At 41.4% G+C, this 26,119-nt stretch overlaps 1 protein-coding gene across 1 annotated transcript in view; it reads right to left on the reverse strand.

The window, feature by feature from the left end:
- Window positions 1–21,380: 21,380 nt before the first annotated feature.
- SLC26A3 (solute carrier family 26 member 3) overlaps window positions 21,381–26,119 on the reverse strand; it is a 36,100-nt gene continuing 31,361 nt past the window's right edge. The window contains exons 18-19 of the mRNA XM_036246641.1: window positions 21,536–21,668; window positions 21,381–21,435 (exon numbers count right to left, since the gene is read on the reverse strand). Of these exons, the coding sequence (XP_036102534.1) occupies window positions 21,381–21,435; window positions 21,536–21,668 (188 nt within the window). The remainder of the gene's footprint in view (window positions 21,436–21,535; window positions 21,669–26,119) is intronic.

Below are 26,119 nucleotides of genomic sequence, written 5' to 3' on the forward strand. Positions count from 1 at the left end.
TGGAATTTAGTTGCCTTAGCCTTGGGGCCCAGGTCATTCTCCACTGGTTTTCCTGAAAAGTCAAATCATTGACAAAACTTAGTATTTTTTTTTTTTTTATCCTTAAGTGAGGACATTTTTCCATTTTTTGTTCAGATAGAGTGGGAGGGAGAGAGAGAAAGAGAGAAAGAAACATCAATGTGAAAGGGACACATCGAGTGGCTGCCACCTGCATGACCAACCAGGGCCGAGGACATACTGCAATTGAGGTATGTGCCCTTAGTGGGAACCGAACCCCAGTCTCTCTGGACCTCAGGCTGACGCTCTAACCGCTGAGCCAAACCGGCCAGGGCTCAACTTAGTATTTTTATGAGGCCATTTATTAGACATGGCCCAAAGGCTAGGAGTAAACATGATACAGCGAGAAGACCGGCAATGATGGATAATAGAGTTGTAAACCAATTTTCACATTGTTGCCTTTTTCTTGTTCCTCGATATTTTTCCTAACTAGTGATAAACTTTCTTGAATAATCCCTGAATTATTTGCATAAAAACAGGATTTTTCTCCCAGTGCAACACAAAATTCTCCTTCCTTAAGAAATAAGAGGGCTAATCCTCTCCTGTTCTGTAGGACCATTTTGGCTAAAGAGTTTTCTAAGTAGCTAAAATCTGTATCTCTTTGGAGGCTGAGGTCCCTTAGATTCTGGTTATTCTCGATTAGGGCAGTAATGCCCACAGATGTAGATAGTTGGGTTTGGTCAGCCTTTTAAAATTTATATGTGTATCCCTATTTCCTAGATAGCCTGTAATAGTAGATGTTGTTTTGCAACCCCAGAGAAACAAATATTCATTAGCATTTAATTTTGCTGCCTCCAGGGCAGATATAAATTTGTATCCCTTGCAATCCCCATTCTGCAGCAGATGTTCCACAGCTCCATGCTGGGGTGTCTTCTAGTTGGGGGCTAACCCCTCTATATGTGACCCAGACATCAGGGACCTTTGTGACCCTAACAGTCCCCCTTAAGAGGTCACATAGAACAAGGTTGAAGACAGGTTTTTCTATTCCCCTTGTAGTAACATTTCTTAAGACCTCCCGCAATACTCCATTTCTAAGTTCCCAGTCCCATTGGGGCCCAGGTCTATAAGGATTCTCCTGAACAGTCATAACCAGAAAAATCAGAGTTCCAATAAATGCCAAAATCTTGTCTGAAGAGGCCTGAACCGTTCATTTTGCTTTTCCCCCCTCATCAGGGAATGGTGCTGCCAGATTGGGATGCTGTTGACCTTAATAGCCATTGGTGCAGGCAGGATGACAGTGTATAGTCCTTTCCAGGCTGAAGTTAGTTCCTGGGTGGTGAACTTTGCCCATGTTGAGTCCCTGGGCTGGAAAAGGTGCAGAGGGTCCAAGGTGGGTACAGGCAGGGTATCGCAGACGTGTTTATGGACAGCTTTCTGGACAGACTGCAGGGCCTGCAAGAACTGTAAGAGGGCGAGGGGGAGCAGAGTGGTCCAGTTTTCACCAGTTTCTAAAGTAACTTTGGTTAAGGTTTCCTTTAGGTCCTGTTCATGTGCTCTATCTGCCCAGAACTCTGTGGGCAGTAAGCACAATTGAGCTTCCAATTTATATCTAACCCTTAGAGATATCCTGTGATCTCTTTGCTATAAAGGCAGGGCCATTGTCTGATCCAAGTGTCAGGAGTAGCCTAAAAGGAGTAACCTGTCACTCCCTTTACTACATCCCAGACTGTTATACCACCACCAGGGGCAAGCTCTCCCTCTCTCACTCAGGGTATTTAAAATAGCAAATACCTTTGCTATTCTTTTGTCCTATTGTCTTCCCTTCTTGTGTATACCTACAATGTCCTGTCTTCCTGTAATATGTATGTACCTTTCTTTTATTTTTTTATTTCTTCTGCGTAATCCCTCTTTTTTTTATTTATTTTTTTCTTTTCTTTTTTCATCCTCACCTGAGGACACCTTTCCATCTTGTTGTTCAGATAGAGTGGAAGGGAGAGAGAGAGAAACATTGATGTGAAAGGTACACATTGAGTGGCCGCCATCCGCACAACCCAACCAGGGCTGGGGATAAACTGCAACCGAGGTACATGCCCTTAGCGGGAATTGAGCCCAGGTCTCTCAGGACTGCAGGCCAATGCTCTAACCGCTGAGCCAAACCGGCCAGGGCTCTCTTTCTATTTCTTGCATAGACCCTCTGCAACTTTCCTAGTCCCTCCCCTAACATGAAGCTGAGAGCTTGCTCAGTCCACCTGTTGTCTTCACATCCCCCAGCTTTTCTTCTCTTTCTCCCTACTCAGACCCACACATTCCTGCTTTCCTTTACCTTCTCCCTTTCCCTGTGACCTTATTGGACATTGCCTGCCTCTCAGGAGTTTAATAAGCTTGGTGTAACCTAAGTGAGTAGTCTGTTGCATCTGGTTGACTAAAATCCGACCTAGAGCCTCTGGGACTAACAACCTTCCATCAGGTAGTGTCTATCATCTATTGATTTCCTTTATGGCTTGTTTCTGCTTGGCTAAGTCATTTTCTGACCTAGTGTATCTGGAAAGGCCCCACTGGTTTTAGGGCTGCCTCCCAAGTTTTCTGATCTGCAGCAGATTTTTCTTGCCCCATCAGAGAGCCTGGATTAGGGCTATGAGTTCAGCCCGTTGGGCTGAAGTTCTCCTACTCAAGGACTGTGATCAGATGACATAGTCCTGAGTTACTATTGCTGCTCCAGCATATCTGATTTCTTTCTGGACATAGCTTTTCCCATCTGTGAACAATACCTCATCTGATGATGGCAGTGGAACATCCTTGAAGTCTGGGCGGGCCATCTGCGCTATGCCGATTACCTCCATGCAGTCCTGTAGAGGTTTCTCCTGGTCATCATCTGGAGGCAGGCTGGCAGGATTGATGGCCAACGTCTTGTGGAACTTGATGGTGGGGCTGGCTTGGAGTGGCAGTGGTCAGCAATTGAACAATCACTGGAGAAGATCATGTCTGAGTGGGGGGTATGGGCACTCTGGCATGACCAGAAATGAATGAGTCACAGTATTTTTCCCAAGGTCTATAGTCCTCTTTGAAGTCCACGGGTAGATTAGGGGCCCATTGGCTCAGTCAGGACTGAGTCTGCTGAACCAGTATCTACCAGGAAACTAACTAGTTTGTCCCCTCTTGTCTTGTTATTCTTGGCTCTGAGGGCTCAGGTGGAAGGAGCCCTGGCCCTGTCATTTTTCTAAGTTAAAGATTTTACTTTGTTTCTCTGCACCTGACTTTGCCCTTGTCTTTTCTATCCCTAATCGGGACCTAGGCCTGCCATCCTGACCCTTCCTAGGGTGATCCTTCTCCATGGGTCCTGTTTCCCTTAAGCTGCTTTTATTACCTTTGATATTCTTTTGTCTTGTTTTTCCTCAGGGATGTCTTTATTATTATATATCTTTTGAGCTTTTTAACCAATTGGGCCTTTAGGCCTAACAGGAGAACACAGTGAAAACTGTCCAAGGAAGCCCTCCCCCAGCCGTATTTGGGTCCTATAGTGGGCGGAAGGATGGGAAAATTTCCTCTGACCTCAGGTTTTCAAAAGGACGCAGGAAAGGGGAGTGTCATCCTAGCACGTGTATTTATGTGGGGCAGAGTGTTTTTCAACTCTCCAAGAACACTTCATGCCCGTGCCTGGAATCCCTATTTTCAACTTTCTAAAGTTCAGAGATGCCTATTGGAAACTGGCTGCCCCCAAACCCAGAGAGGGGGGCGACAGACGAGTCGCCTGGGGCTGGCACCAAAGGAACATGCTCCTTTTGTGGCCTGACTGCCCTCCCTGGGGAACCCTGTGGCCTCTGGGTGAGTGCCTGTGTGCCCACACACCACTCCCATTTCCCAGGATGAGAGGCTCTCTACACTGGACCTCAGTCCCGATGCGCGGTGCCATGCAAGACGCACAGAACGACCCACCAGCAGGGACAGCCCCTGAATCACTTATTACTCTGTTAACTGCCTATGGCGACCGAACTACAAAATCTTGATATGTAGCTGTGGATGTAAGATCTAGTGAATTTTTCCCTTTTGTTGGGAGCTGTTTCCAGGCCTTCAAAGCCCAAATATTAATCACAGTTGTAGCAAAAGACAGTGGGGGAGTCTTTAAGGACTCATAGCTTTTCCTGGCTTTTCTCTAGTCATTCACTACACTTTGCTTCCCCACCTTATTAGCCTCCTACACAGGATCAAGGCAATCTTTAATTAGGGCTCAAAGAATAAATGTTTGTGCCAGAAACTTGTTCGGGCCTTTTGCTGTATCTCTGCTTGCAAGCACTTCCTTACCTTTGCCCAGGTTTTTCTTGGGGCTCAATTTGGGGCACACTACCAGTATTTGTGCCCTAATCAGAACCTTTCTCAAATTCTTCTCTAAGAATGTTTCAGTATGCAACCCAATGAGGTCTTCTGGGCACTAGGGCTGCTGTGCATGATTGGACTAACCTTAACAAAGTTGAGGGAGACATAACAGGGAGGCAGAGGAGGACAAAAATAAGGGAAGACACACAAGACAGAAACTTTTGCTTTGTCTGCCTGGCCACTTCGCTCGTGGAGATTTCAGACGGCTCTTGGCATGTGGCAGGTTAGAATAAGCCCCCAACTTGGATCAGGTTTGCTGGCGGACACTCACAATTACATTCACAGAGTCACACTCACACACCATTTGACTTTTCTTCCAGAAATTCCCTATCTTGAGCAGCGCTTATGTGGCTTGGGAGGTGATCAGTCTCCCCTTCTGCCCCAGTGGCAGGTCTGAATAAACAGAATTTGCCAGATTTGAACCAGAATTTGCCAAATTTGCACCCCTACCTAATGTCTTACAGGGATTCCCAGGAGAGGAGAGGCCGTGCCGCGTCCAGCCCTCTCACTCTCATCCAGATTGACCAGTCACCCAGAACTCATCTCAGAGGCTTTTACCAGGTCTCCTTTAATCTTTTTGGGGGACAGCTTGGTGTCTCCTGGCCACTCATTGGAAACCCAAGTAGGATGTACAGGGCCCTGGAACTCAGGGGGCACCTCCCCTCAGATCTGTAGGGGTCTGGCGGCCAGATTGGAAGAGGCTGCCTGTCCTAGACATCTAACCTTTGGTGTAGCAAAACACCAGGGAATCTCGCTGGGGCCTCCAAATGTTGTAACGTGTCTGTGAGATGAGACGCACAGCTGAGTTGTAAAGGAGCACTTTATTCTCACCGGTGGGCTGGGGCAGGTGGTGGTGGTGGTGTACAGCTTCCCCAGACCCTCAGCCTCGATTCTTCTTGTTTGTTTGCTTTTTTTTAAAAATCTTCACTGGAGGACATTTTTTCATTTTTTGTTCAGGTAGAGTTGGTGGGGCGGGGCGGGGGGAGAGAAATATCAACCTGAAAGGAACACACTGAGTGGATGCCACCTGCACGACCCAACCAGGGCCGGGTACAAACTGCAGTTGAGGTACGTGCCCTTAGCGGGAACTGAGCCTGGGTCTCTCTGGACCGCAGGCCAATGCTCTAACTGCTGAGCCAAACAGTCCAGGGCTTGCTCGTTTGCTTTTATTTATTTATTCATTTATTTATTTAAAATCTTTATTGTTGAATGTAGAATGTATTACAGATGTTCCTCTTTTTTCCCCCATTCACCACGGTTTGGTGGTGATGAACTCCTTTAACTTTTTCTTGTCTGCGAAACTCTTTATATGTTCATCGATTCTAAATGACAGCTTTGCAGGATAGAGTAATCCTGGTTGTAGGTTCTTGCTTTTCATCACTGAATATTTCTTGCTTGCTTGCTTTTAAAGACAGAAGTCCAATCCCCCTTTTGGCCCCCTCACTCCCGGGACCAGTACAATAGTGGGTGTGACAGTAATTACAGAAGTCAAAATTAGCATTATTTACTGGACTCATGATTTGCAGTTTTCAATACTTCATACTCGGAAACTGCAAATACCTCCCAATATGTGGGGCAACTATAACCTTAGGCAAAATTCTTTTACTTCTAGGGGTAATTAACCTATTATTGGAGAAATATCGAGGAAGGTCCATTGATGATAAAAATGGAGTAATTTAGTTGCCTTAGCCAAGGAGCCTACATAAGAATGGAATCTAGTCACCTTACCTTGGGGTCCAGGTCACACACATATAAAATATATAAATTATATATGATAAAAATACATGAAACATAAGTTTTATACATGTAAATTAAGCACATATCATATTCTAGACATGGATATATAATGATGAACAAAATAGATATGGTCCCTGCTCTTTAGGAGCTTACATTCTAACTTATCTTGTGGTAGACATCCCTAAATCTAAAAACTTTTCTTTTTCTTTTTTTTCTTTTTTATCCTCACCAGAGGACATTTTTCATTTTTTGTTCAGATAGAGTGGGAAGGAGAGAGAGAGAGAGAGAGATCGATGTGAAAGGGACACATTGAGTGGTTGCCACCCACACAAACCAACCAGGGCCGGGGACAAACTGCAACTGAGGTACATGCCCTTAGTGGGAACTGAATCTGGGTCTCTCCGGACCGCAGGCTGATGCTCTAACCGCTGAGCCAAACCAGCCAGGGCTAAAAACTTTTCTTTTTTTTTCAAAGTATAGTAGCTAGGAAAAAATATATTTCAAAAATATATTATCAAAATACACACACACACACACACACACACACAGACACAGACACAAACACACATTATCATGAGAGGCAAATGTTAAGTTTATTTGGTTCTGGGAATTAAAATATTTCCTAATAGCTTTTCTGGGTACATTTAGTGTACAATACTAAATTAGTGATTTTGGGACAAATCTGTAGAATGCACCTATATTATTCCTGAATTTAGTCCTTCCTTGTACTAGATCAGCTTTAAACAGGTTTTCATTTCTTTTTTTTTTTATTTTTCTTTTTTCAGACAGGTTTTAATTTCTTCTGGGAAGTAATGTTTCCTAATGGTTAATAGCCTAGGCTCTGGAGTCGAACTGTCTAGACTGAATTCTGGCTCTAATACCTGAAACTATATAACTTAGACTAATTACTTATTCTCTTTGAGGCTTGATTTATTTTGCTTTTCTAAAAAATGAAGATAAACATAGTACCCATCTTATGGGGGCTTTTTTGAGAATCAAATGAATTGATCCTAGATATACTTAAAGTTAGATACAATAGAAGTTCCTGACAGGTTTTTTAGCCTGATCTCTGGAAGGATATGGTTGGCATTAATTGAGGTGGAAAAGATACTGGTAGAGCGGATTAGGGGAGAAGATCAGTAGATCGCTTTTGAAATGTAGATGTCCAGATGAAGATGGCAGAAAAACAAATTAAATATTCCACTTCTCTGTTCTTGTTTATGCAGTGTGGCTCAGCGGTTAGAGTGTCCGCCTGTGGTCAGGAGAGACTCGGGTTCAGTTCCCGCTAAGGGCACGTACTTCGGTTGCAGTTTGTCCCCGGCCCTGGTTGGTCATGCAGGTGGCAGCCACTCGATGTGTCCCTTTCACGTCGATGTTTCTCTCTCTCTCTTCCTCTCTCTCCCTCCCACTCTATCTGTACAAAAAATGGAAAAATGTCCTCGGGTGAGGATAAAAAAAAAAAAAGTAAAATCAAGCTTTCATTTAAAACATTTCATTTACATTTCTAAGTGGGAAGTTACTGTGCTTACACAAGATAACAAATCTTAAATAATTATTAGAAAATTCTATTTTTTAAACTGCTATTTTCTATTTTAATTTAATATTTTTATTCTTATATGTTCAGAAAATATTCTTAAAATGTACATAAATTTGCAGTTAAATTATTTAGAGAAAATGATTTTAAAGATTAACTGCTCAACATGTATTAGCATCAACTTTTTTTTTTCTAATTTATTTTGACTATTCAAAGTATTACAGATATTCCCTCTTTCCCCACATTAAGCCCCTCCTTCCTGCTCCTGCCCCACTCCACTTTCTTCTGAGATTAGTCAGTCTAACAACCAATTTGTATTTCTTTTTTTTTTGCACTATTATTATTTTTTAATTAATTTTTCTTACAGATGTTTTTCCTTTTCCCCCCACTGATTCTCCCCTTCCCCTCCCTCCCTGCCCTGTCCCCAGTTTCTTGTCCATGTCCACTGTTCATGCATACATGCATATAAGTTCTGTGGTTTATCTCTCCTCCACCAGCCCCCAGTTTAGGGGATTGTCAGTCTGTACCCCACTTCCACGTCTCTGGAACTACCCCATTCCTCAGACTGTTATGTTCATTATATTCCACAAATAAGTGAGATCATATGAAACTTTTCTTTCTCTGTGTGGCTTGTTTCACTTAGGATAATACTTTCCAGGTCCCTCCATGTAGTCTCAAAGGATAAGAGATCTTTCTTTCTTACAGCTGCGTAGTACTCCATTGTGTATATGTACCACTGCTTTTTTATCCATTCGTCTACTGATGGACACTTGGGCTGTTTCCAGATCTTAGCTATTGTAAAGAGTGCTGCTACAAACATGGGGGTACATATATTCTTTCTGATTGGTGTTTCAGGCTTCTTAGGGTATATTCCTAGAAGTGGAATCACTGGGTCAAATGAAAGTTCAATTTTTAATTTTTTGAGGTAACACCATATTGTTTTCCATAGTGGCTGCACCTGTCTGCATTCCCACCAGCAGTGCACTAGAGTCCCCTTTTCTCCACACCCTCGCCAACACTTGTTGTTTGATAATTTGTTGATGGCGGCCATTCTGACAGGTGTGAGGTGATACCTCATTGCTGTTTTAATTTGCATCTCTCCGATGATTAGTGATGTTGAGCATTTCTTCATATGTCTCTTGGCTATTTGTATGTCCTGTTTGGAGAGGTGTCTATTCAGCTCCTCTGCCCATTTTTTTTTTTTTATCCTCACCCGAGGACATTTTTCCATTCTTTGCTCAGATAGAGTGGGAGGGAGAGAGAGGAATGGAGAGAGAGAGAGAGAAACATCGATGTGAAAGGAACACATCGAGTGGCTGCCACCTGCACGACCGACCAGGGCCGGGGACAAACTGCAACCAGGTACGTGCCCTTAGCGGGAACCGAACCCGGGTCTCTCAGGACCGCAGGCCGACGCTCTAACCGCTGAGCCAAACCGGCCAGGGCATCTGCCCATTTTTTAATTGGGTTCTTTGTCTTCCTTTTGTGGAGTTGTATGAACACTCTATATGTATTGAAAATTAACCCCTTATCTGATATATCATTGGCAATTATGCTCTCCCATACAGTGGGTTGCCTTTCCGTTTTGATGATTGTATCTTTCGCGGTGCAGAAGCTTTTGAGTTTGATGTAGTCCCATGTGTTCATTTTCTCCTTTGCTTCTATTGCCTTAGGTGATGTGTCAGTAAAAATTCTGCTGCGTATGATGTCTGAAATTTTGTTGCCTACAGTCTCTTCCAGGATTTTTATGGATTCATGAGTTACATTTAAGTCTTTTATCCATTTTGAGTTTATTCTCATGTAGGGTGTAAGTTGATGGTCTAGTTTCATTTTTCGGCAAGTAGCTGTCCAATTTTCCCAGCACCATTTATTAAAGAGGCTGTCCTTACTCCACTGTATGCTCTTGCCACCTTTGTCAAATATTAATTGAGCATATTGCCTTGGGTCCATTTCTAGGTTCTCTGTTCTGTTCCACTGGTCTATATGCCTGTTCTTGTGCCAGTACCAGGCTGTTTTGATTACAGTGGCTTTATAGTATAACCTGAAATCTGGTATTGTGATCCCTCCAACTTTGTTCTTTCTTTTCAAGATTGCTGTGGCTATTCGAGGTCTTTTTTGGTTCCATATGAACTTTTTTTTTTTTTTTTAATCCTCACCAGAGGACATTTTTCCATTTTTTGTTCAGGTAGAGTGGGAGGGAGAGAGAGGAACAGAGAGAGAGAGAGAGAAACATTGACGTGAAAAGGACACATTGAGTGGCTGCCACCCACACAACCGACCAGGGCTGGGGACAAACTGCAACCGAGGTACGCGCCCTTAGCGGTAACTGAACCCGGGTCTCTCAGGACCGCAGGCCGACGCTCTAACCGCCGAGTCAAACCGGCCAGCGCTCCATATGAACTTTTGAAGTAATTGTTCTAATTCTGTGAAGTATGCCGTTGGTATTTTGATGGGGATTGCATTGAATCTATAGATTGCTTTGGGTAATATGGACATTTTAGTGATGTTAATTCTCCCAATCCATGAACAGGGTATGTGCTTCTACTTTTTTATATCTTCCTCTATTTCTTTATTCAATGACCTGTAGTTTTCTGCAAATAGGTCCTTTATTTCTTTGGTTAAGTTTATTACTAGGTATCTTAATTTTTTTTTGCAGCAATGGTAAATTGGATTGTTTTCTTAGTTTCTCTTTCTGTGAGTTCATCATTGGTGTATAAGAATGCCATCAATTTCTTGACGTTAATTTTGTATCCTGCTACTTTGCCAAATTCATTTAGTAAGTATAGTAAACTTTTGATGGAGTCTTTGGGGTTTTCTATGTATAGTATCATGTCATCTGCAAATAATGACAATTTCACTTCCTCCTTTCCAATTTGGATCCCTTTTATTTTTTTCTTCCTATCTGATTGCTGTGGCTAAGACTTCCAGTACTATGTTAAATAGGAGTGGTGAAAGTGGGCATCCTCGTCTTGTTCCTGTTCTTAAGGGAAATGCTTTTAGTTTTTGCCCATTGAGTATGATGTTGGCTGTAGATCTTTCATATATGGCCTTTATTATGTCGAGATATGATCCCTCTATTCCCACATTGCTGAACGTTTTTCTCAGCAATGGATGCTGGATATTATTAAAGGCTTTTTCGGCATCTATTGATATGATCATGTGGTTTTTATTCTTCATTTTATTTATGTAGTGTATCACATTTATTGATTTGCGAATATTGTACCAGCCTTGCATCATTGGGATGAATCCCACTTGGTCAAGGTGAATAATTTTTTTGATGTGTTGCTGGATCTGATTTGCTAGTATTTTGTTCAGGATTTTGGCGTCTATGTTCATCAGGGATGTTGGCTTGTAGTTGTCTTTCTTTGCAGTGTCTTTTTCTGGTTTTGGAATTAGAATTATGCTGGCCTCACAAAATGAGTTTGGAAGTCTTCCTTCTTCTTGAATTTTTTGAAATAGTTTGAGGAGAATGGGTATTAGTTTTTCTTTGAATGTTTGGTAAAACTCCCCCGTGATGCCATCTGGGCCTGCGCTTTTGTTTGCTGGGAGAGTCTTGATTACAGCTTCAATTTCTTCTGTTGTTATTGGTCTGTTCAAGTTTTCTATCTCTTCCGGGAATTGTTTTGGGAGACTGTGTGTTTCTAGAAATTTGTCCATTTCACCTAGATTGTCGAATTTGTTGCCATATAATTGTTCATAGTAGTTGGTAAAATCTTTTGTATTTCTATGGTGTCAGTTGTTACCTCTCCTCTTTCATTTCTGATTTTGTGTATTTGGGTTCTCTCTCTTTGTTTCTTGGTGAGTCTGGCTAAGGGTCCATCAATCTTGTTTATCTTTTTGAAAAACCAGCTCTTTGTTTTATTGATCCTTTGAATTGTTTTTTGGTCTCTATGTCATTTATTTCTGCTCTGATCTTTACTATTTCCTTCCTTCTACTTGCTCTGGAGTGTTATTTTTGTTTGCTCTCTAGTTCTTTAAGTTGTGAGGTTAGATAATCTATTAGAGATTTTTCTTCTTTTTTGAGGTAGGCCTATAGTGCTATGAACTTCCCTCTCAGAACTGCTTTCGCTGCATCCCATAGATTTTGTGTTGTTGTGTCTTCATTTTCATGGGTGTCTAGGAATTTTTTGATTTCTTCCTTGATCTCCTCGGTGACACATTCATTGTTTAATAACATGCTATTTAGCTTCCATGTGTTCAAATGTCTTTGTATATTCTTCTTGCAATTGATTTCTAGTTTAATACCATTGTGATCTGAGAAGATGCTTGGTATGATTTTAATCTTCTTGAACTTGTAGAGACTTAGTTTGTGCCCTAACATGTGGTCTATCTTTGAGAATGTTTCATGTGTACTTGAAAAGAATGTGAATTCTGTAGTTTTGGGGTATAATTCTCTGTAGATCTCTATTAAATCCATTTGGTCTAGTGCTTCATTTAGAGTCTCTGTTTCCTTGCTAATTTTTGTCTAGGGGATCTATCCAGTGATGTCACTGGGGTGTTTAAGTCCTCTGCTATGATTGTATTGTTATTGATTTCTCCTTTGAAGTCCTCCAGAAGATTTTTAATATATTTTGGTGCTCCTATATTGAGTGCATATATGTTTATCAGGGTTATATCTTCCTGTTGGACAGATCCTTTCAATATTATGTAGTGGCCTTCTTTGTCTCTAGTTATGGCCTTCATTCTGAAATCTATTTTATCAGATATGAGTATTGCTACCCTAGCTTTTTTTCTTTTCCGTTTGCTTGGAAGATTTTTTTCCATCCCTTCACTTTCAATCTATGTGAGTCTTTTGTTGTGAGGTGGGTCTCTTGTAAACAACATATAGATGAGTCATGCTTTCTTATCCAATCAGCTACTCTGTGTCTTTTTATGGGAGCATTCAATCCATTTACATTTAAGGTGATTATTGATATGTACTTATTCATTGCCATTTTTGTTTAGTGTGGTTCTATTTTTCTTCCCATTTCTCCTGGTAATTACAGCAGTCCTTTTAACATTTCTTGCAGTGCTGGTTTGGTGCTAATGTATTCCCTTAGCCTTTTTTTTTTTTGTCTGGGAAGTTCTTTATTTGACCTTCTATTTTGAATGATAGCCTTGCTGGGTAGAGTAGTCTTGGATTCAGATCCTTGTTTTTCATGACCTTGATTACTTCATGCCATTCCCTTCTGGCCCGTAGTGTTTCTTGTGAGAAGTCAGCTGAGAGCCTTATGGGGTTTCCTTTGTAGGTAACCTGTTGCTTATCTCTTGCTGCTTTTAGGATTCTCTCTTGGTTTTTAATTTTTGGCAGTTTGATTACTATGTGTCTTGATGTGGACCTGTTTGGGTTCTTCTTACTTGGGGCTCTTTGTGTTTCTTGAACTTGAATGCCTTCTTCCTTCACCAAATTAGGGAAGTTTTCTGTCACTATTTCTTTGAATATATTCTCTAACCCTTGCTCAATTTCTTCTTCTTCAGGGACTCCTATGATGCGAATATTATTTCGTTTCCAGTTGTCCCACAGTTCTCTTAAGCTGTCTTCCTGTTTTTTTAATCATTTTTTTCTTTTTTGTTTTCAGATTGGTTGATTTTTTCTACCCTGTCTTCTAATTCACTGATCCTGTCCTCAGCTTCCCCTACTCTGCGTTTTAGACCTTCCAATGTGTTTTTCATTTCTGATATGTCATTCTTCATTTCTTCTTGTTGGTTTTTAATTTCTAAGTGGTTGATTTTCAACATTTCTATGTCTTTACTCATGGTGCTCATATCCTTACACATGCTGTTAAGCTTTCTCAACATCATGGCTCTAAATTCTAATTCTGTTAACTTGCTTAACTGCACCTCATTTATCTCATCTTCCGTAGAGGTCTCTTGTTCTTTCATTTGGCTTTTGTTTCCGTGTTTCACCATTTTGGCTATCACAGTGGGCTTTGGAGTCTGCCAAATTTTCTCTGTGGGTGTTGGTGTTCTGTTGTTTGTGGCTCCCTCTCCTGCGTTTGGATGAGCCAGGGAAGACCCACTTTAAGCACCACCGTCAACTCTTAGCTTTTCTGGTTAGTGTTGCTTGCCCAGGGAATGGTAGTTATCCTCTAGTTTTTTTGACTGGAGGCTATTAGTAGAGGTCACCTGAAGACCCTTGGTTTCTGAGTTGCCTGAAAAACTCCCTCGGGTGCTCAGTGTAAGAGGATTTCCTGAGGGTGGGGCAGCTGCTAGTTGTTAATGGGCCTCAATTAGCATTTCAGTGGCCACCAGGTGGGGTTGAATCTCTGAGGGAGGGGCTTCCGCCTCTCCCCAGGGCCCTGGGAAGGAGTAAGATAACCACAGTCCTGCGAGGCTGCACTCAGCAGAAGCTCTTAGCACCCTCCAAAACCCGAGTGTCCCCACACAGTTCCAGTCCAGTCTGCCTTCCCTCTGCCGGAGCCCAAGGTGAGTGGCTGCTGCCAATTTAGCCTCTGTCTAGACTCTGCATCGTGGAGCCTCCTGGGACTTTTAACCCGAGGACGCTGCTTCCAGCCGAGGGCGGCTGCGGCTGTGGCACCAGCTGAGGGTGTTGCACTCAGCAGAAGCCCCAGGACTAAGCCGTGGTAGCGGGACACTGCCGAGGTGGCAGCAGCTTCCAGAGTTTCCTGGTCCCAGGGAGTCTGTGCGGCACCAGCCGAGGGCTTAGCACGCAGAGTTTGCAGGACTCAGCCGGGGTCGCAGCTGAGGTGGCAGCAGCGTCCTGCCGAGTCCCCTGGTCTCAGCCAGTCCGTGCCAGTCCGTGCGGTACCAGCCGAGGGCTTAGCAGGCAGCAGAGTTCACAGGAATCATGCTAGGTTGCAGCCGAGGTGGTAGCAGTAACTTCCACCGAGTCCCCTGGTCCCTGCCCAGGCCGCTGTGGACCGTGGGCTCCCCGCCCCCTCTCGTGTCCTCGCAAGCCTACCAGGATTGAGTCGATATCCCTGGTTATGTGGTCCTCCAAGGTGTCTTTTGGTTGCCCCTTCCTGACGATTTGCCTTTATTTTCATTGTAAATCCAGTTTGGTTTTGGGAGATGGTCTGTGTAGCTCCATTCACTCCTCCACCATTTTTCTCTTCCCCAATTTGTATTTCTTAACCCTTCCTCCTTTTTGGCCCATTCCCCAAACCCCTCCCATCTGGCAACCACCAAAAATTCTCTGTATCTCTAAATCTGTTTCTGTTCTGCTTGTTCATTTTTGTGTGTAGATTCAATTCTGAATAAATATGTTTTTATTGCATTTTATTATTCATATTTTTTATCTTCTTTAAGAAGACCCTTCAACATTTCATATAATACTGGTTTGGTGGTGATGAACTCCTTTAGCTTTTTCTTGTCTGGGAAGCTCTTTATATGTCCATTGATTCTAAATGATAACTTTGCAGGATAGAGTAATCTTGGTTGTAGGTCTTTGCTTTTCATCATTTTGAGTATTTCTTGCCACTCCCTTCTGTGCCGCAAAGTTTCTTTTGAGAAATCAGCTGAAAGTCTTATGGAAGCTTTCATGTAGGTAACTAACTGCTTTTCTCTTGCTGCTTTTAAGATTCTCTATTTGTCTTTAACCTTTGGCATTTTAATGATGATGTGTCTTGGTGTGGTCCTCTTTGGATTCATCTTGTTTGGAATTCTCTGTGCTTCCTGGACTTGTATGTCTGTTTCCTTAACCAAGTTAGGGAAGATTTTAGTCATTATTTTTTCAAGTAGGTCTTCAATTTCTTGATCTCTCTCTTTTCCTTCTGGCACCCCATGATGCAAATGTTGGTACACTTGAAGATGTACCAGAGGCTTCTTACACTATCCTCATCTTTTTGGATTCTTCTTTCTTTTTGCTGTTCTGATTGGGTGTTTTTTGCTTCCTTATATTCCAAGTCTGTGGTTTGCTTCTTGGCTTAACTTACTCTACTATTGATTCCCTGTAAATTATTCTTTTTCTTAATCCTCACCTGAGGACATTCTTCCATCAGATAAAGCAGGAAGGAGAGAGAAGAAGAGAGAGAGAGAGAAACATTGACATGAAAGGGACACATTGAGTGGTCACCACCCACACGACCCAACCAGAGCCGGGGACAAACTGCAACTGAAGTACATGCCCTTAGCGGGAAAAAGCTGCCCCTCCAAGCCTGGGTCTCTCTGTCTCTGGACCGCAGGCCGACGCTCTAACCACTGAGCCAAACCAGCCAGGGCTGTAAATTACTCTTTATTTCAGTCAGTGCATCCTTCATTTCTGACTGGTCCTTTTTTATGCTCTTGAGGTCCTCACCAAGTTCCTTGAGCATCCTTACAACCAGTATTTTGAACTCTGCATCTGTTAGATTGCTTATCTCCATTTTGTTTTGTTCTTTTCATTGAGTTTTGTTCTGTACTTTCATTTGGGACATGTCTCTTTGTCTCCTCATTTTGGCTGCTTTCCTGTGTTTGATTCTGTATATTAGGCAGATTTGCTACATCTCCTAGGCTTGGAAATGTATACTATTGTTGTAGGTATCTTGTAGGGTCCAGTGGCACAGCCTCCCTGATCACCCCAGCTGGGCACTCAAGTGATACCCCTCTGTGTGGACTGTACCCTCCTGTTGTAATTGAGTCTTGATTGCTGTTGGCACATCAATGATAGGGATTTACTTAGACTGGTCAGCTGCAAGAACTGTCTGTGACCACTGACCACCAACCTCTGACCACCTTGGAGGATCAGCTGTGCAAGGGCCCACCTCACAGAGCAAGACTTACTTTGGCAGGGCTCTGGAACCCACCGACTTCACCTCTTGAATGTGTCACTTGTGGAGGTGGTTGGGTGGTGGCGCTTCAACATGGTCTGAAGCTGTTCACTGGATGTCCTGGCTCTGGGGGCCTCTAAGAGGCAAAGGCCAAGGTCAGTCACTGCCTGTGTTCTAACCAGGGCCACCAGGCATAAGCTACAAAACGATCTGTAGATGGCTGCTTCTTCTGATGGGCTTGGAGGTGCCCAGGAGAAGCCAATCTGTGAACCAAGGCCAGCTGCTGCTAGTGCTGGGACTGGGGTCACTCAGTAAGATGTATGGTGCTTGCTGCTTATTTGAGAGATTTTAAGAAAATCCAAAGCATGAGCCAAGACAGGCCATTCCTACGGTAAAGCCACTGGAAACAGCTTGGGTGGCCCTAAAAACTGGGTGGGGAAAGGCCTCAGGGAAGCACCAGGGTGGAGCAAACAGTGTGAGCTATGTTGCTGGAGTCCGGATGTGGTGCCTGTCTGATGGCCCATGGGGAAATGACTCACCAAAGGAACAATGACATTCACCAACGCGTCTGTCCTGTAAAAAGCTGCCCCTCCAGCTCTTGCCCTGATGCCAAACAACTCAGTTCTTCCCCATATGTCTCTGGTGCCTTTCAAGCTGCCTCCCTGCACTGGAGCCCAGAGGGAGGAGTTCGAGTAAGTTCATGTGAGTAAGTCCATGTACAGGCCCTTTAAGAGAAACTGCCTGGGGCCCCAGAAGCCTCAGCCTCCTTCAGCCTCAAATCCTGCTGGTTTTTACAGCCAGAAGTTATGGGGACTTCTCTTCCTGGCACTGGAACCCTGAGCTGGGGCACATGGTGTGGGACTGGGACCCGTTGCTCCTCAGGGAAGACCTTCACAGCTGAGGTATCTCTCCTGATTTTATATGCCACACATGATTGTGGGACCAGCTTCTCTGTGTCTCCAAGCCTCCTATCAGTCTTGATGTGGCTTCTTCTTTACTTTCGTAGTTGTACAACTTCCATTCAGTGGTCTGAATGATGGTTGTTCTGTAGTTTAATTGTAATTTTGATGTGGTTTTAGCAAGAGGTGAGTACCATGTATACTGCCATTTTGACTGGAAGTCCTCTAGCTTCAAACTTTCTTTTTTGTTAATCTTCACCTGAGGATATTTTTCTATTGAATTTTTTTAGAGTGGAAGGGAGTGTGTGTGGGGGGGTGGTGAGAGAGAGAGAGAGAGATAAACATTGATGTGAGAGAGACACATCAATTGTTTGCTTCCCTCACGACCCTGACCAGGGCTGGAGATGGAAACTGCAACCCAGGTATGTGCCTTTCGGTCCAAGGATTGAGGCTCTAACCACTGAGCAAAACTGGTCAGGGCTCAGACTTTCTTAATTTCAGTAATGTATCTCGTCTCCTCACAAGTTGTTCTGTCTACTATTTGCATTACTGGATCTCCTCTCCCCTTCCATCTTACTCTGGTTTATGTAAGTTTTATTTTTATATTCCTGCACAATCTCTTGTCATCTTCCTAAATTAGGGATCAGATTTTTGTAGTAGTCACTTTCCAATATTTGCTCTGAGCCAGGAAGGTAGAGGCCCAGTCCCATGTATACCCATTATCTAATGCATATCCATCTTAGAGGTCTTGGGGAAAAAACATGTAAGGGTGAGGATAAGTGAATCTCTAAAATGCTAAGGTTGAATGGACTATGATGGGAACATAATAATTGGAGTGCTTATTCTAAGTCTATGGTGTTTTATTTGTTAATAAGAGTATAGAAGGCATCTTTGTTTGGGAAGATACAGGCATCAGTGACAGTCCTATATAAGGCTTTTGCCCCACTCACAAGCCAAATGATCAATTAAATAAGCTCATGTTTTTATTTATATTCCTGCCTTCTATAAAGGAAGAGCTCTTAACCAGAGATTCATCGGGCATCATATATAAATGTATATGACATGTGTATCTTTTTCCTAAAGCCCATAGGGTGCATGAAGCTCCTCTATAAGGTGTCCATGACTCAAAAACTATAATAAACATTGTTATAAAAAGTGTTGATATTCTAGTTTTTAATTAAGTGTAACTATGTAAACAAACCTTTGTTTTACCTTTCTGTAATTGGTTTTAAAGTCCGATAGACAAGTCCACTCAGTAAAGACACTAATAAAGGATAAAAGGGTACTTTGAAAATAAACATTTAAAGGTGAGATCTAAAACAACTGGGACATTTCCCATTGACAAAGTGGTTTGATGTTGAACAGAGGGCACTGAATCTTTTTGTCTGTTGGTGCTGATGTTTAATTTCTATTACATAAATACTGTTTGCACCTAGAACATGCCAGTGAAAAAGAGAAGTATGTGTGCTGAATCTCATTCACCAGCTAAATTGAGCTTTAGAGCTGTTACTCAGTCTTGTGAGTTACAAATAATGACCTGTGGGGAAGAAAAGATCAGACTTCCTTCTGCTATCTTTTCTTCCTCCCAGGAAGACAAGGAAGAAACAGCTACCCATCAAGTTTTCTCTTTACTTTTTGCCTTCTTGCCTTTTTAATTATTATCTTCCATTATCTTACACAATTTTCATATTACCAGGTGGAAAGAAAAATAAGGGTTTGCTTCAGAAGCTAGTTATGGAAAGTTTGTATCTAAATGTGGAAAGGAGGCTGGATACTTAAAAAAGCTACAGTCTGGGGTGGGGCAGGAGCCGGGTAGAGGAAGCCAGAGTGGGGAAAATAGGGGGCATTTTTAATAATCTTAACAATAAAATAAATGAAAAGCTATAGTGATAATCATAAAATTTGGACAAAGAAGTCTCATTGTAGGGGGTTTAGAAGGTTCTCATGTAGCAAGCTTCCACCCAGACAACAATAAAAGGGACTCTCAGCAAGCATATTTCAGAAAACAAACAAGACATTTAACAAAACAAAACACATCTACTGTACAAACTGATTTTTTAAGGGAATTTGTATTAATTACATACTGTATGAGCAGTATACATTATAAGATTCAAAGCAGTGGTATAATAAAATATGCATGAAAGTAGTGACTTGGATTAAAATCTGTCAGTGCTACAAAAAATACATATAAACAAACAATTTTCTTCCTTTGATAAATCTACAAGCTATAAAATTAAGAGTATTTACATAATTTTATACTACATATGTGAAAAATATACCAAGCTAAGCAAACTTGTTACAAAGTTTGAAACATAATCCTGTCAAATAAAAATATTCTTCATACAATGTATGAATTTATCAATAACTTTCTGGGTATAAAGTTGTTCTGTATGTGACAGTCAGATAAGTATCCTTCTGGATCATATTTTGATTAGAATTGCGTTTCAACTGGTACCTGGAAGAAGACAGAAAGTTCTTATTTTAAAAAACATTTATTAAGTTCTATCCCTTTCAATAATCATTATCTTGTATTTAAAAGGTGGTCAATCTGATTAAAATTGGAGCTAGAATTTGCCAGAGTCATCAACAAATTTTTTTGTCTTGATTTTTAATAATCAAATGCCTTTTCTTGCTACTTGGTTAACATAAAACCATGTGACATCAGGTTATAATATAAGTATCTTTTGAAGACCTAATTGAATTTACAGTAACAGTACAATTTGCTTTAGCAATGTATTTCTTCATATTTGTTTCAGGGGCACATAAGCTCCAAGGGCCTATGTGTATTTGTTGGCCAAGCACACTCAGTTTTTACATAAATCACTACTAGCAGCCTACCTGTGACTGCTGATTTACCTTCCTCTAAGTAATGCAAGGAGCTGGTGTTAAATGTTTATTTTTTAAATACAGAGAAACAGGTATAAAATGACGCTGGTTATATTCTGTTGGTTCTAAAGCTTTGATCAAGCGTAAGGTTAGAATTGTTCCTACATTTTATCCTCTAAACCTGGTGACAATTCTGAGTCCCGCTACTGGGCAGAGGGTTGCTAGTGAGGCTCTCTGTACAGGGGGCTTAGGCAAGGTGCTAGATTTGCATTTCTCTGAAATCCCCCTGGGGAAATAATCATGGTACATGTCTTGGCTCTTCTCTCACCTCAGGCCTATCTGACTTTCTGGAGTAACTTATGCGTCTAACATTTTTTTATTTAATACAACTGTTAACATTTCTTCTTTATTTCTAATCTAAATTCCTTTTGCTAGTTTTCTTAGACCTTTCTTCAAATAAGAGAAATACCACATGCCACCTCCAATACTTAAAGAAAATCATTAGATTCTTTCTCAGGACCCTCACTTCCTTTAGTCTTTTACTAAAGGACAGAGCTGGTATAGTATAGTGAGCAGAGCACAGGTCTTGGCATCAAATCCTGTTGCTGTCATTTTAGTATGTGACCTTAATCAAACTGGTTAAGTTCTCTGAGTCTTCCTAATTTCTTTATTTGTAAAATGCATATTGCTGTAAGGATTGAGATAATGAAAGTAATGCAACTATCATGTACCTGGCCTACAGCAGGTACCTGTTTTATGGTTCTACTTTTCCCTTAAAGGACCAAATATTCTAAAAATGGAAGTTCTCGAATGAAATGGAACTATCCGGTTAAATGATGATTTGGCAAGGAAGGAAAGGAACTTAACTTTCATTGCTGGAGGACCTATGCTAGGGACTTTCCATGTACCTGGGAGTCAGGAGGTGTGTATTAGATTCTCAGTTCCATCACTAATTCATCTATAAGTGGAAAGAGCAATATTTTCCTTACCTCAGACATTATTACAAAACCAGAATAAGATGTTGGTTGCAAGTACTTTGAAAACATAAAGTTTTCTCTCTGTATGCTCAATATTGCATTAATAGAGATCTAGCATCACTGTTTTCTACCCTCTTTGTCCTGGTTTGAGTAATTTCCTCCAACGTCTCTATGAGATTGGAATTGCTTCAATTTTCTAAGGATGAGGCACAGAGGCTCAAACAAGTGCTGGACTTTCTGAAACATGCAGAAGAGGCCTCACTATCTTTATGTTTGTTTTTTTTTCTGTAATGTCTAGATAAAGATAAAACTGCTGATGAATCAGTCTTATCTTACATTCCCAAGTATGTGATCATCCACTTGTATTTACAGTAAAATCAAATTTTATTTCTAATTCTGGATTAGGAACCATATTTTTAAATAATGAAAAATAAAGGGAAATTTAAGAAGAAAAGATGATTGGTTATACAAATGAAAAGTCACCAAAAAGCTGGTACCTGACTGAAATTAAACTTTGAAGTACTATAGTCCTTTTTCATAAAAATATGCAAAACAGCATCATGAATTGTTAAGAAAAATATTGAGTCTTTCACTTCATCATCAAAAAATTCACACCGTGCAAGCTTCTCAATGAAATCATCTGAAGAGAGAAAAGAAACAATAATAGTTAAGAAGAAGTAATTTTTTGGCCACAGGTTTCTCCTTGAGGCTGGGGATTTTAATTTTCATTTGCAAATGTACATTTCATTGGTGTTTGGTTAAGTGTTTGGGGTTTGCAATGCTACAGTACCAGTGTACCATTAGCACTGTGTCTTCTGGAACAAAAGGATACCTTTCTAATAAAAGTATGTATTTAAGACCTTAAGGTAAAAAGATTGAAGGAAAGGTTCAAATGAGAAAAACTTTTAGTAGTTCTTAGAAGAAAATCAACTTCCGTTTAGTCAGGAGGTTAGTGAGTTAATCTCCCCAGTAAATGATTGACATATCAAGTGGGACTTAATTTTTAAAATTGGGTTCTGCCAAAATAGAACATATGCTCATGGACCAGTGATATGGTACAGTTTTAAATTGCAGGACTGATTATTTACCAGTTACTTACTGTAGTCCATTTTCCCAAAGCTGCTGGGTTCCATCAGAAAACATCTTTTTTGACCACCCCACATAACCTCTCCAGTCATCTTTGAGGAATCCCTCTCTTGCAGGTGCTAACCAGCACTTGTTTGCACAGATCAACCAAATATTATCTCAAAGCTCTGTCTGGGTAATGTGAAGAATCAGAAGATAAATTACATGTGTTCTTGTATCCTTGCCCTCAAGGATATAAGAACATTTATGTATACCCATAGTAATGAAAGGAAAAGTGCTGTAGAATAATAAAAGCAGGAAGCAATTAGAATTTTTCTTTGTTGTTTTCTTAGTTCTTAAAGTAATGACCAGCACATAGTAGATCCTCATATTTTTGTTGATTGAATAAGAGAGGTACAAATTATGGGCTATGGAAATTCAGAGGAAGTACAGTAAAGATTGTTTCCTCTTGGTGGGTGTCTGGGAAAAGGACCAAGCAGATCCTATTTGGAGAAAGATGGAGGAAGAGAAGGTACGAAGATATGGAGGTGGGAAAGTCTGTTCACAGGTAAGCTTTCAACATTGACAGGATCTAGCAGTGACTCCGGGAGAGGGCTAGGGAGAGGGCGAGAGGAGGGCACTGTAGTTGCTAGGAGCAAGGATGGAGGTGAGTGGCACGCAGTGGGAAGGAAGGTGAAAATTTTTATTAAGAACTGAGAGGTGTGCCAGGAAGCACAGGCAGCAGGAAAGGATACTTTAAAGAGATCTGAGATAATGGAGAAGAAGAAAAACTGTTTAATAGATTAAAGGGTTACTGAGATCCAGGGAATATTTTTGAGCATAAGGAAGCCTTGAAATCAGACTCTGTAGATTTTAGGGATAGGAGCCAGTAGAGAGGGAAAATAAAAAATTCTAATTTCTTGTCTCCTTCAGAACCTGTGTCTTCCCCCTAGATACTGTCAAGGTTGACTCCCTCACTTCTCTTCAGTCTATGCTCAAATGTCACATTATGAGACATATTTGATTGCCTATCTAAAATAGGACCATCCCTGTATTCTGTCTCCTAACCAGCTTTTTTCTTCACTGCATTTATTACCTGAAATATATATTTATTTACTTATCTGACTTCCCCACTAAACTGTAAGATTCATGAGGGCAGGGGCTTGTCTTATTCACAGCTGTCTCCCCAGCACCCAGAACATGCCCTAGAAGAGAATGTCACCTGGTGGGAACACAGGCACAGGGCTACAGAATAATGTGACATGTGTTCCACAGATGCAAAGTCTAAAGACCAGAGTGCTCTGTCTAGGGAAGCAAGGAAGTTCTTGCAGGTCCTGAGGAATAAATTCTTGAAGGAGTTTTCTAGTCAGAAAATGAGATAGGAAAACATTCTAGAGACAAGGACACTAGCTGGAAACTTCTTCCCCAGGACCTAGATGAGAAATGAGAGAGGTCTGGATTTAGGTTGTGAAAGTGGAGAAGAAGAGACTGATTCAAGAGGAGTTATTTATAGGTGACTCACTGAATATAGAGGGAAGGAGAGAAGAAGAAATTAAAGATGGCTCCAGGGTAAGTGGTGATGAAGTGACTGAGACAGGAAAGAAGGAGTGGTTTGGGAAAGGAGGATAATATATTTAGTTTTGAACATGTGTATCTGAGGTACCTGGGAGACATCCTGAAAATTGAATACATTGATCTGCAGCTCAGAAGAAAGGTCTGGGTAGAGGTGTAGTTTGGGAGTTCATTAACAAGATACACTTGAGTCATAAGCATGTAGAAGATTGACTAGAAAGCGCTCATGGAATTAGATCCATAGGGTTTAAGGTGAAGCCTGGGAAAGACTGGGTGTCAGAGTGGGAGGGGATGTTCATGGACTAGAAAAAATCAACATCATTAAAATGTCCCCACTACCCAAAGCAATCTACAGATTCAATGCAATCTCTATTTAAGTATGGCATATTTCACAGATCTAGAACAAATACTCCAAAAGTTTATATAGAACAAAAAGAGACCCTGAATAGTCACAGCAATCTTGAAAAAGAAGAACAAAGTGGGAGGGATCACAATACCAGATATCAGGTTATACTACAAAGCCACTGTATTCAAAACAGCCTGGTACTGGCAGAAGAACAGGCATACTGATCAATGGAAAAGAACAGAGAACCCAGAAATCAACCCAAGACAGTATGCACAATTGATATTCAACAAAGGAGGCAAGAGTATACAGTGGAAAAAAAGACAGTCTTTTCAATAAATTGTGTTGGGAAAATTCAACAGGTACATGCAAAAAAAATGAAACTAGACCACCAACTTATACCATACACAAGAATAAACTCAAAATGGATAAAAGTCTTAAATGTAACTTGTGAAATCATAAAAATCCTAGAAGAAAATGTAGGCAGAAAAGTCTCAGACATCATACATACTGGAATTTTCACAGATACATTGCCTAGGGCAAGAGAAACAAAGAAAAAAAAAAATGGGACTACATCAAACTAAAAAGCTTCTGCACAGCAAAAGAAGCCAGCATCAAAATGAAAAAGGAACCCACTCTCTGGGAGAATATTTGCAATGGTACAATGGACAAGGGGTTAGTATCCAAAATGTATCGAGTACTCATACAACTCAACAAAGGAAAACAAACAATCCAATTAAAAAATGGGCCCTGGCCCTGGCCAGTTTGGCTCAGCGGTTAGAGCATTGGCCTGCGGTCCGGAGAGACCCTGGTTCGGTTCCCTCTAAGGGCATGTACCTTGGTTGCAGTTTGTCCCCGGCCCTGGTTGGTCGTGCGGGTGGCAGCCACTCGATGTGTCCCTTTCACATCGATGTTTTTCTCTCTCTCTCTCTCTTCCTCTCTCTCTCTCCCACTCTATCTGTACAAAAAATAGAAAAATGTCCTCGGGTGAGGATAAAAAAAAAAAAAAAAAAAAATGGGCCCTGGCCAGTTTGGCTCAGCGGTTAGAGTGTCGGCCTGCTGTCTAGAGAGACCTGGGCTCGGTTCCTGCTGAGGGCGCGTACCTCAGTTGCAGTTTGTCCCTGGCCCTGGTTGGGTCGTGTGGGTGGCAGCCACTCGATGTGTCCCTTTCACATCGATGTTTCTCTCTCTCTCTCTCCCTCCCACTCTATCTGAACAAAATATGGAAAAATGTCCATATGAGGATAATAAAAAAAAAAATGGGCAGAGGACCTGAATAGACACTTCTCCAAACAGGACATACAAATGGTCAGGAGACCTATGAAAAAATGTTCAACATCACTAATCACCAAAGAGACGCAAATTAAAACGACTGTGAAATATCACCTCACACCTGCCAGACTGAAGGCCAAAAACAAATCCTCAAACAACAAGTGCTGGTGGATAAACAGGGATTCTAGTACACTGCTGGTGGGAATGCAGACTGTTGCAGCCACTATGGAAAACAATATGGTGTTTCCTCAAAAAATTAAAAATAAAATTGCTATTTGACCCTGTAATTCCACTTCTAGGAATATATTTTAAGAAGCCTGAAACACCAATCAGAAAAAATATATGCACCTCTGTGTTCATAGCAGCACTATTTACAATAGCTAAGATCTGGAAACAGCCCAAATATCCATCAGTAGATAAGTGGATAAAAAGCCGTGGTACATTTACACAGTGGAATACTATGCAGGTATAAGAAATAGAGATCTCTTAGTCTTTGAGATGACATGGAGGGACCTGGAGAGTATTATGCTGAGGGAAATAAGCCAGTCAGAGAAAGACAAGTACCACGTTATCTCATTTATTTATGGAATATCATGAAGAAAAGAAGCTATCGATAAAACAGATCCAGAGACATGAAAGTAAGGAACAGACTGTCAAACCTCAGAGGGGTGGGGGGTGGAGGAATGGGAAGACATTAACCAAACAACTTATATGCATATATGCACAACCAATGGACACAGACATTAGTTTAGGGAAAGCAGGAGAGGGGCGGGAGCGGGGAGGAAGGGGTAAATGGGGGAGAAATGGGGGACATCTGTAATATTTTCAAAAACAAACGA

The sequence above is a fragment of the Molossus molossus genome, unplaced genomic scaffold (assembly GCF_014108415.1).
Source record: "Molossus molossus isolate mMolMol1 unplaced genomic scaffold, mMolMol1.p scaffold_m16_p_7, whole genome shotgun sequence".
In the NCBI taxonomy this organism is placed as follows: domain Eukaryota; kingdom Metazoa; phylum Chordata; class Mammalia; order Chiroptera; family Molossidae; genus Molossus; species Molossus molossus.